General features: G+C 42.1%; 1 protein-coding gene across 4 annotated transcripts in view; it reads right to left on the bottom strand.

Annotated features, from left to right (window-relative positions):
* Positions 1-2602: 2602 nt before the first annotated feature.
* Positions 2603-12574, bottom strand: part of LOC115195227 (ankyrin repeat and SOCS box protein 2) — a 28121-nt gene continuing 18149 nt past the window's right edge. For all 4 annotated transcript variants that reach the window (XM_029755015.1, XM_029755028.1, XM_029755010.1 and 1 more), the window contains exons 8-10: positions 9147-9720; positions 8104-8257; positions 2603-4100 (exon numbers count right to left, since the gene is read on the bottom strand). In XM_029755015.1, the coding sequence (XP_029610875.1) occupies positions 3943-4100; positions 8104-8257; positions 9147-9720 (886 nt within the window). In that variant the 3' untranslated portion in view covers positions 2603-3942. The remainder of the gene's footprint in view (positions 4101-8103; positions 8258-9146; positions 9721-12574) is intronic.

The following is a 12574-nucleotide window of genomic DNA, read 5'->3' on the forward strand; positions in this document are numbered from 1 at the left end:
GCAATATAGGAAGCCGATTCTAGATTTAATTTTGGATTGGAGATGCTTAATGTGAGTCTGGAAGGAGAGTTTACAGTCTAACCAGACACCCAGGTATTTGTAGTTACCCACGTATTCTAAGTCAGAGCCGTCCAGAGTAGTGATGCTGGACAGGCGAGCAGGTGCGGGCAGTGATCGATTGAATAGCATGCATTTCGTTTTACTTGCGTTTAAGAGCAGTTGGAGGCCACGGAAGGAGAGTTGTATGGCATTGAAGCTCGTCTGGAGGTTAGTTAACACAGTGTCCAAAGAGGGGCCAGAAGTATACAGAATGGTGTCATCAGCGTAGAGGTGGATCAGAGAATCCCCAGCAGCAAGAGCAACATCATTTATGTATACAGAGAAGAGAGTCGGCCCGAGAATTTAACCCTGTGGCACACCCATAGAGACTGTCAGAGGTCCGGACAACAGGCCCTCCAATTTGACACACTGAACTCTATCAGAGAAGTAGTTGGTATACCAGGCGAGGCAATCATTTGAGAAACCAAGGTTGTCGGGTCTGCCAGTAAGAATCTAGGGCTTAATCTAATCCCTGCCATATGAGTTCTGTTATACTCACAGACACCATTCAAACAGTTTTAGAAACTTTAGGGTGTTTTCTATCCAAATCAAACAATTATATGCATATTCTAGTTTCTGGGCAGGAGTAATAACCAGATTAAATCGGGTACGTTTTTTATCTGAACGTGAAAATACTGCCCCCTACCCAAGAGAGGTTAAAGGAAAAAAAGTTTCTTCCTGTCCACGGTGAGTAATCACTGTTCTGATGTCCAGAAGTTATTTTTGGTCATAAGAGATGGTAGCAGCAACATTATGTACACAATAAGTAAAAAAATAAGTTGCAAAAAAACTAACAAAATAGCTCAATTGGTTGGGAGAATGTAAAAGGTCAGCCATGTTCTTCGGCACCATCTTGTCTCGGTCTAAGCTTTGAATCACTGACCTTGTCTTTTGGATTAGAGCGGGGTTAACAGCCCGTGGCTCGGGTGGCTGAGGTCCTTGATGATCTTCTTGGCTTTCCTTTGACACCGTGTGCTGTAGATGTCCTGAAGGGCAGGCAGTGTGCTCCTGGTGATGTGTTTGGCTGACTGCACCACCCTCTGGAGAGCCCTGCAGTTGCAGACGGCGCAGTTGCGGTACCAGGCGGTGATACAGCCTGACAGGATGCTCTCAATGGTGCATCTGTAAAAGTTTGTAAGGGTCTTAGGGGCCAAGACAAATTTATTCATCCTCCTGAGGTTGAACAGGCACTGTCACGCATTCTTCACCACACTATCTCTGTGGGTGGACCGTTTTAGATTGTCAATGATGTGTACATCAAGGAACTTGAAGCTTTCCACTGTCTCCACTGCGGCCCCATCAATGTGAATGGGGGCGTGCTCCCTCTTCTGTCTCCTGAAGTCCACGATCAGCACCGAGAATCTAGGTGGCTTTACCGACTCCGATAGCATATTCCGAGAGAGACATGTTTCCGTGAAACAGAGTATGTTACAATCCCTGATGTCTCTCTGGAAAGCAACCCTTGCCCTAATTTCGTCGATCTTGTTATCTAGGGACTGGACATCAGCGAGTAATATACTCGGAAGCAGTGGTTTTGTGTGCGCACCTCTGAAGTCTGACCAGAAGACTGCTCCATCTTCTTCTTCTTCTCCGGCGTTGTTTTGGGTCGGCCTCTGGGATCAGTTCAAATGCCCTTGGTGGTGCGGACATAGGATCCGCTTCGGGTAAGTCGTATTCCTGATCGTAGATGTTTTCAATCCAAATGAATATACAATGACAGGTTATGAATGAAAGACTAGCTGTGTTACACGTGTGACCAGTCCTTTCACATTGGCAGCCATGCAGGCTGGCTCCTTCCTTGGGCAAGAAGACCATTCAAATTAAAAATAATTTGACATTCATATTTCTCCTCCTGCAGGCTGCTGATGAGCTGTTTGCTGACAGGCTGGTCCTGGGGCTGGCTGCTGATGGGCTGGTCCTGGGGGTCAATCTCATCCTATTCTTCCATCACACTGTCAGACTATGAATTGACAGAGACATGATCCTTTAATTTTGAAAATTATTAAAATAGATGGTGGAAAACGCTCCTTCCACACTAGCTTCTCTCTTTGCAAAAAATATTTGTAAGGCCCTCTGAGCCACATATGCAACGCTATTTATTTTTTGTGTCCCTCCCCCAATTTGTACCTGGCTGGGATAGAGTGTGGGAAAATACATTTTTACGGTGTATCGAAATAACATTGTGCAGGTTCCCGCAAGACATTGCGTAGTTTCACACACTACAAAGGGTAAAGAGTGCAAGAAAAGCGGGAGACAGGCAGAGACAGACAGGTTCTTGCCGCTATGTTGAAACAGCAGTCCCAGGGAGAAGGAATACAGAGTGAAGGCACACAGCAAACCTTTTTGTTACATTTTTACTTGTTCCACCTACACGCACACTTTTATTACCCAGTCCAGTGGACCCGAACACCACATATCTAATATAAATGTGTAGGGGGATGCAGTGTGCACTCAATGAAAATGTGTTCTTCGCAGAAAATGAGCCAAAGCCAATGAGTTCTCAGGTTGAAAAAGTATTAATTGTATAATTTTTATTTTAGTAAATACTGAAAATGTTAACCCACACAAGGTCTTCAGAATGTAGAAACTGTGCGAAATATGAGGCTGAAGAGTGGTGGAATTTTCATTTTAGGAAAATAGGAAACAGGTGCAGTGCAAACAACACTCATTTGGTGTATGAAGATGGAGTAAAGCTAATTGCGCCATCATCATCGATGGATTATAGCTCAAAGATGACTTGTCATTCAAATAATGATAATTTCTACATTTACCTTTAGTGCAGCATAATTAGGATTTTGCACATAACAGTCCATACATATAAATGTGAACTTTGAATAGATATTTTTTACACTCAAGCAACACCAAACAGCAGCAATGTCATATCAATGTAGCCTGTAACCATCTGCAAAATTCACTTGGGAAAATCACAGAGCAGGATTTACAAACAAAAAATCAAAATGCATGTATATTTTTTTAAATAGCATATTTTCTTAGGTTAGAGTAAGAAATACTTCTCAAAAGATCCACCTTCTCTATGCCTTTGAGCTTTCACTTCACAGTTAAAATGAGCTGTGAGCTAAAGATAGCACCTCAGTCTAACAAAGTCATCTTATGTGGCGTTCCTCAGTTTGGACAGAGTGGACCACTGTGCTAGAAGTGGAACCAGATTCCCACACGTCTTACAGATCAAGTGATGAATTCTACAGAAAAGGCGGCTGTGCTTGTGTGTTAATCTGTCTATCATCATTGTGGGCAAGTAGTTTCCGTTGCCTTGACAGGTTTTGCAATTACATACTAGGTTTTTAATACTGACCAATGCAGTTCAGTCATGGATACAGAATAGCTTGTTATAGACCTATTTCAAGGCAAAAACAGCTGCCTCTACCATATGGATGTTTGTGATAATTCACAATCCAATTAATGACCATAATGTAATTTAACAACAATCCAAGAGACAACATTGTAGATTATTATATGTTGTAAAATGTGAGCCATCATAACATGGACAGTACATTGCATGAATAATGCACTAGATTGGGTTATGTGGTACAGTAGTAGTTCAGTCCAATGCTAGAGGGCAAGAGGAATGGTGGTGTCAACAGAACTTCATCCATGGATCCATCCTCTGTGAAGTCATTTGGCACCCTCATGAGGAGTTTGTCTGACGTTAAGTGCAAGCACACACACTTACCAACTTTGGTAAGTCTACCTTAGTCTGGTCTTAAAGTTTAATGGTGAACTCTAGGTTAAACGCACTCTCTTATTGCTCAAATATCACACTAAAAACAATGAATATGTGAAGAGATGTTGTGCTGTCTCTTACTTTGACTATGATTTTACACATTAGTATTCACCAAACTGTTCTTGGTTGCGCTCATCATGGTTGAGGTACTTGATCAGTTGTTGTGGGAGGGGCAGATTGTTGATGCACCTCAGTCTGTGGATTCCAACTTTCTGGCGGATCTTCAGCCTGCACAGCTGCATCAGTGGACGTGGTGGCGCTGGAAGACAATGGCAACATATATGGTAATGAGGTAGTATAAGTTTGTATACAGTATAGACAGTATATACATATAACCTGTGCACAAGTCACTCCAAATAAGTGCTCGTTTGGGCAATGCATTGTGTGTGTGCATGCATGATATCCCCCCCTCATCACAGCAGTAACCCCAGCAGCCAAGGGTGTAACTTTGTGTTGCGTATTGGGGTGGGGGTCAACACCCTTACAGGGGGGTCTGGGGGCATGCTCCCCCTGGAGATTTAATATATAAATAACTGTGAAATGCTTGTTTCTGGTAAATTTTCTAGAGAAAACGCATCCAAAACGTTCCTGATCATTTGGTCCTCGGGAAAGTATTCAGACCCCATGAGTTTTTCCACATTTTGTTACAATACAGCCTTATTTTAAAATGGATTAAATAAAAAAAACTCCTTAGCAATCTACACACAATATCCCATAGTGACAAAGTGAAAACATGTTGAGATATTTTTGCAAATGTATTAAAAATTAAAAACAGATACCTTATTTACATGAGTATTCAGACCATTTGCTATAAGAGTAGAAATTGAGCTCAGGTGCATCCTGTTTCCATTAATCATCCTTGAGATGTTTCTACAACTTTGAGTCCACCTGTGGTAAATTACATTTATTGGACATGATTTGGAAAGGCACACACCTATCTATATTAGGTCTTACAGTTGACAGTGTAAGTCAGAGCAAAAACCAAGCCATGAGGACAAAGGAACTGTCAGTAGAGCTCTGAGACAGGATTGTGTCGAGGCACAGATCTGGAAAAGGGTACCAAAAAAATTTCTGCAGCGTTGAAGGTCCCCAAGAACACAGTGGCCTCCATAGTTCTTAAATGGAAGAAGTTTGAAACCACCAAGACTCTTCCTAGAGCTGGCAGCCCGGCCAAACTGAGCAATCAGGGGGAGAAGGGACTTGGTCAGGGAAGTGACCAAGAATCCGATGGTCACTCTGACAGAGCTCCAGAGTTCCTCTGTGAAGATGGGATAACCTTCCAGAAGGAAAACCATCTCTGCAGCACTCCACCAATCAGGCCTTTATGGTCGAGTGGCCAGACGGAAGCCACTCCCAGTAAAAGGCACGACAGCCCGCTTGGAGTTAACCAAAAGGCACCTAAAAGACTCTCAGACCATAACAAACAAGATTCTCTGGTCTGATGAAACCAAGATTGAACTATTTGGCTTAATTTTCAAACGTCACATCTGGAGGAAACCTGGCAAATCCCTCCAGTGAAGCATGGTGGTGTCAGCATCATGCTGTGGGGATGTTTTTCAGAGGCTAGGACTGGCAGACTAGTCAGGATCAAGGCAAAGGTGAACGGAGCAAAGTACAGAGAGATCCTTGACGAAAACCTCAAACTGGGGCGAAGGTTGACCTTCCAATAGGACAACAACCCTAATAGCACAGCCAAGACAACGCAGGAGTGGCTTCGGGACAAGTCTGAATGTTCTTGAGTAGCCCAGCCAGAGCCCGGACTTGAACCTGATTGAAACTTCTCTGGAGAGACCTGAAAATAGCTGTGCAGCAATGCTCCCCATCCAACCTGACAGAGCTTGAGAGGATCTGCTGAGAAGAATGGGAGAAACTCCCCAAATACAGGTGTGCCAAGCTTGTAGCATCATACCCAAGAAGAGTTGAGGCTGTCAATGGAGCTTCAACAAAGTACTGAGTTAAGGATTTGAATAATTCTGTCAATCTGATAACAGTTATTTATTTTAATAAATTAGCAAAAAATAAAAAAACATGTTTGTGCTTTGTCATTGTAGGGTTTTGTGTGTAGATTAAATTGTTTTTTCCCGCTCATTAATCAATTTTAGAATAAGGCTGTAACCTAACAAAAGGTGGAAAAAGTCAAGGGGCCCGAATACTTTCCGATGGCACTGTATCCCCAACCACAACTGAACGACTGCGAGAAAGTCAGTTCTGGTGACTTTTGTACTCCAAAATGAGTGAAAATTAAATGATGCTGACACTGTCTAAAAAATACATTTCCCCTCCAGAAATGAGTATAACAACACACTGGTCCATATTATCAGGCTGGTGTGTTATTTAGCAATAAGCATTATAAGCTGTAGCCTAACTGATGCAGCATACTGACTATAAACAAAAAGGCCAAATCATGGGGTTGCCCATTTACATTTGTGCTAATCATTAGGTAGATCAGTGCTTCCCAAACTTTTTCAGTCATAACCCCCTTTCATCATGGGGGAACATAATTGGCTCTGGAAGTATTCTAAGGGTGACTATTAGGTTGCATAAACATGATTAGTGCTATCCCCCCACAATTCTGGCCTTCAAATTTGTTTTCTGAACATAATTAAGGAGGATAGGCTGCTGGTCAGAGTCTGGGAGACAGGCAGGGCAGGCTGCACTAGGAGAAACAGCCTTGCTTGAGTCTACTACCTGAGGTTCAGAGAAGCAACCCTTCTCGGTTTCTGTAGCTTACAAGAAACCACATATTTTAAGGTTTACAGTACTACCAAAGTTGTCTTTGAACTCTCAAAATGTATCCCAATATAACCGTTACCAATTATCCATTGTTTAAAAAAAATTGCGCTCACACGTATGAATCGCATCTGGTTTCTTCACAATAGAAACTTTCTCAAGTTTAAAAAATATAATTTTCGATATAATTCTTATTCGTGTCTTTGAATTTACCATGTTCAATTTGACTACTATTTTGTTTCCAAGTTTGCTCACAGTTTTGAGGGTTTGTTATTTTGGTACTGTCCATGTGTAGGGTGATTTGAATAGTCAATGAATCAATCATTTAATAATTATTTTAGCAAAAACATTTACCTTTAATTTACCATCTGTAGAAACTATGAGAATATAAAGGTTTTTCTTTTTATTTAACTAGGCAAGTCAGTTAAGAACAAATTCTTATTTACAATGACTGACTAGGAACAGCGAGTTAACTGCCTCGTTCAGGGGCAGAACGACAGATTTTTTAACTTGTCAGCTCGGGGATTCGATCTAGCAGGTTCAGTACTTTTGTGAAGCATCACAGCACAGTTGAAAAATATATGGCAAATAGAAATCCAATATGGATGGTGTTAAGAGATAGATGGGAGCGGTTGAATGGAGCTGAAGGGTGGGACTAATAACAAGATAACCAATGTAAGACATATGGGGTCTGTAAAATGTATATAGGTTCAGAAATGTTGTGAAATAGCACAGTTAAAAATATATGGCAAACCTAAATCAAACTGGATGGACAGCAGAAATAGCGGAAGGCCAGGACTAAAAACAAACAAAATATAACTATTGTAAAATAGATTGTGTCTGTAAAATGTGTATAGTATGTATAAGCTGGAAGTAGAACCCTAGGTGTTATTGTTTATTAGATTACTCCAATTGGGGTAGAGGTGGTAGGGTTTGCGGGGAATAATAAAGGAAGGTATACTCTAAAAATGTACAGTATATATTCTAAAAATGTCTATGTACTATATATATATATATATATATCCCAAAAATATATGGGGGATTGGAAATGATGCAGACAATTGCATTAACGGAAGCAACAATCTACCCATAATATTAAAGCTGATCCACCCTCAAAGAAAAGAAGCGAGAAAGAGAGGAGCTATTGAGCATTTCTCTTCTCTACTTACAAGCTTTGTGCAACTTTTTTCCCTTCACAAACCATTGCCTCTGAGGATGGGGCCAAACCTAAAGCATAATTGGTGGCGGGGGATCAATTATAAAATAGATGCCTGGCACTTTAAGGTGGGAAAATGACCCCCCCCCCCCCCACCACCACCATGCAAAATACACGCCTGCAGCTGCTGGCTAGACATTAGCTCTGGGATTCAGGTCACGGCACCACTGTAACATGCTGGTATTGAACCCTAGTTATCAACCACGCATACTGTACTGCTACACTAATGCTACCTTCTGTTGTGTAATATGTGTAATTGTGTAGGTGTGTATCTACAGTCTGCATGTGCTTCTGTTTGGAAGCCGGGGACACTCACTTGCTTTCTCCTTGATGACTTCCCAGTTCTTGAAGCTATCTAGGTGTTCAGTAAGTCTGGAGCAGAGTTTCACCTGGCCAACGTAATCCAGGAGTACGTCTATGATGGGTCCTGCCCAGCGGCTTATTGCCGGAGTAGAGATTATCTCACAAAACTAATTATGGAAACACAAAAAGCAATAGTCCCCACTTTACAAGAAGTGTAAGAAGTGTCCCAAATACCTATGTGCTAACATAACATCATGACAGTTACATTGGTGATTACAGTGTAGGTAAACATTGTTACATAGTAAATCCCAAAAAACATTCCTTACCAAAGGACACTTCAACAGGAAAATAAAGAAAAAGGAGCACTCGGTTTCTGTATAGAAAGTAAGATGGAGCAGACAGACATGGTAGCTCTGCTTCTAGCTCCTAAGCAATTTTGCAGTATGTGGGTTATTTTGCCAAAAACCTGGTTGCCTCTGCGAGGAGGCTGAAATTGGAAGCCAGAAGTGGACATTCCAGCAATACAATAACCCCAAGCACACATACAAATCCATAAATAAACATTTTTTGCAAATAAACATTTTGCAATGGCCATCTCACTCTCTGGACTGGAACCCCTATGGTTTGGATGGAAGAGGACAATCCATAAGCGCAGATGAAGGATATCAGGGATCTGAAAAGTTTCTGTATGGAGGAATGGTCCAAGACCCCTCTCTATGTGTTCTCCAATCTCATAAAACATTTGAGAAAAAGGCTCAGTGTTTGCAAGGGGAGGGTGCTGGGGTCTTGAAAACAGGGGATCCAATCATTTTGACCGCTATCCTTTTGAGTTTTTTTTCATTGCTTGTTATACAAAATGTATTTCTCTGAGCAATTGCATTAGTATAGAATTAATATATATATTTTTTAGCATACAAGAGAGCTCGGTATGTATTATTTATTTTATACAGTCTTCTATTCTCATCTTTATCAAGGGATCCCTAAAGAAATGTACCCTACTGTATGTGAAAATATTACAGACGCACATACTAAACATTTCACTTGTATTCTATTTACCTGAACAGGTTCCCCGGTATTTCTCCGCGTATCGGTATTGTAGCGCAAGTCATCTCTCTCATAGGTCTCCTGAAGGGGTGGGTGTGGACCACTGCTGTAAGTGCAACTAAAACAGGAGAGGGCATCGCAGCCATTGTCCATCAGATACTTCAGCATGGACAGATACTTCATACTGAACATGACGGTGGCCGGGAATGAGGTGGGGTGAGTGGGGACGTAGGCATTGACGTTGGCCATGTGCTCCACCAGCAAAGTGACCAATTCGATACTCCCTTGCCTCATGGCCACAAGTAGCGGGTTGAAAGTGTCCAGGTTTGGGTTTGCACCGGCTTCTAGAAGCATGGTGGTCGTGTCCACGTTGCCATTGGCGACGGCAAAGTAGAGCGCTGTTCTACGCCGGTCCTCATACATCCTGGAGCGTTCCTCCGACAGCATGGCATTGACGTCGTAGCCGGCCTTGATCAGGACCTCCAGGACTTCGTCCCAGTTGTACTCGGCGGCCAGGTGGAGGGGACTGACGCCACTGCGTTTCACTCTGGACTTGCTGGTGACTTTCATCAGCAACGACACGATACTGAAATAGAAAATCACACAGGGGAAATTAGGGGGTGCACAGAGTTGAGGATTAAGGGCTAGGCTTGCAATTTCCCCCTAAAACTTTCCCAAAGTTCCCACGTCTTTCAGAAATCTGAATATTCCAAGATGGAGAATTCCCTCCCTAGATATTACCCTCTGATTGCGGGAATCCTCCAACCTGAATTAGGGGTCAAAGTCTCCACAAGTAAAGCCCACCACAAAGGCTGGACACATATTCTAGGTGGAACAATAACATTTCTTCACAGCTTGGTTTTAGTGTGTCTAGAATATTTGTCACATGTCGGACTAAATGTTTATGCGTGACTAGCATTTCGTATCATGTGCTCTACAAACTGAATGATTACAGCAGCATTTTCATAGGCTGAGAGTCCCTTTAACTTTTCTTTTGTGGTGCGGAGAAAGGTGCAAGTGAAAGGAAAGTCAGTAGATTCAGAAAAGGAGACTAGGGGGTAGGGTAGAGTACAGGATAGAAAAAAGGTGGGGGAAAGTACAATAATGGTATTATTATTGGCCATGATAACAAAGACGGCCATGACATGAGCGGTTGCCATGAATGTATCCTTTGTGGGAGCAAAAACTCAGAATTTGTCCACAAAATTATGCATCGCTTGTTGTAATCAGACCAATTTTTGGCAGAGTTATGCTTTTACATTTGTAATAAAGGAGACTCTACTTCTGAGAAAACAGCCTTCTTGCAATGACGGGCTCCTCATAGCTCACATTTCAACAGTCAATGACAGCACCTCAACTGTACAGTTGGAATGCATTAAATTGTTAAAGAAGTCAAGGAGATTTTGGGAGTACATGTACAGTATGACTAAGAAGAGACATAGGGCCCGATCCTGACTTAGGAAATTATATCTTTCTGATGCATGCCTTTCCTATGCACTTCTCAGTATTTGGTATTAAGTTGCGTAATGCACTCTGCAGGTGTGGTTACCTTGCTCGCTCTGAATACATTTAATTAAACCATTGAAAACCCTCAGTTTTCATTCATTGGGGTTTTCAGTACATTTAACTTAAGCCATTCTTCTAAATATGGTATACCACAGACTCAATAGAATATGTTGAGAGAACGCGGTCAGAATATAGTGAAATTAATGAAAGCCATCTATGCATATTTGTCTCCGCTTCAGCACCAACTGGTAGATTTAAAAATATTGTGATCTTGTATATCATTTAGGATTTTGTATATTTATTTATTTATTTTTTGGGTTAGGAAGTATGTATGACAAAAAAAAATCCATGTCTCAATTGTATCAAGGCTTAAAAATCCTTCTTTAACCTGTCTCACCTTCAGCTACACTAATTGAAGTGGTTAACAGGTGACATCAATAAGGGATCATAGTTTTCACCTGGATTCACCGGGTCAGTTTATGTCAAGGAAAGAGCAGGTGTGCCTAATGTTTTGTACACTCAGTGCATATTGAAGAGTACAAAGTCAGTGCTTTGATTCCTCCTGAAAGTTGTCATATTCAAGTTCAATCCATACAATATTGGAAGGTGGGAAAAAAAAGTGTACAATAGAGTGTACAATAATCCTATAAATCCACCTTAATTCTCACGAATCATGGAACTGTATGACAATGGTCCAGTTGCCGTGAACATGTCCCAAATTGTTGCACAACGTTAGCCTAATATGATCTACTAATGCTAGCATCCCTCAGGGAGAATTTATAAGGGCGTGACAGAGGAAGGAAGGTTAACGAAATGGAATAATGCTTAAATAAATGTATGTGAGTATTACTGATGGTGGCTAATATTTAACATTATACAAATTGTACAAACACGGCAGGTTCAGCCCTAAAGAAGCCTATAGCTTGGGTAGGGCTGTTGTGGTAACCATATTACCACCACACCGGCGGTCACGAGTCATGAAGGCAGTCAAATTCCATGTGAGCGTTTAGTCACAGTAATTAGGCTTCCCCAAGCTTGGATGCTGCTGATGGTCATTAGTAGCCTACCAAACTTGCTAACTGCTTGGTACTCAGCATGCTATTGTCCCTCAAATCACTGAAATCAAAAATCTAATCAAACACTTCATGAGAGCCCCATGAGCACCGTCTACCAGGTGAACCATCAGATCCTCGTCTCCATCCTCTCTGCCATGAGGGTGGAGAGGAGGATCTGATGGCTCATGGTGTCAACAGCAGCAGATAGATCTAGGATGATGATAACAGAGGAGAGGGATTCAGCTTTGGTATTGTGGAAAGCCTCTGGTGACAGAGAAGAGCAGTCTCGGTTGAGTGACCCGTCTTGAAGCCTGACTGGTTAGGGTCAAGAAGATTGTTCTGAGAGATAATGAGAAAGTTCAGAGACTGCATGCTCAAGTGTTTTGGAAAGAAAATAAAGAGGGGGATACAGGTCTATAGTTTGACGTCAGATGAGTCGAGTGTTGGTTTCCTTGAGGAGGGGAGTAACTCGGGCCATTTTGAAGTTAGAGGGGACGCATCCAGTGTCAGGGATGAGTTGATGAGGGAAGTAAGGAATGGGAAAAGGTCTCCAGAGATGGTCTGGGAGGAAGGAGGAGGGAGAGGTGGAGGATTAAGGACAGAGGAAAAGAGTTTCCTAGGGTTAGAGGCAGAAGCTTGACATTTAGTGTTAGAAAGTGTCTTTAGCAGCAGATACAGAGGAAGAGAAGGTAGAAAAGAGGGAGGGAAAGGATTATAGGTCCTATTGAAGTGAAGTTTACCTCCATTTATGCTCAGCTGCCCGCAGCCCTGTTCTGTAAGCTCACAATGAGTCACTCAACCACGGAGCAGGAAGGGAGGGCCGGACCGGCCGGGAGGAAAGGGGACAGTGCGAGTCATAGGATGCGGAAAAAGGAGAGA

Source organism: Salmo trutta, chromosome 1, assembly GCF_901001165.1.
Source record: "Salmo trutta chromosome 1, fSalTru1.1, whole genome shotgun sequence".
NCBI lineage: Eukaryota > Metazoa > Chordata > Actinopteri > Salmoniformes > Salmonidae > Salmo > Salmo trutta.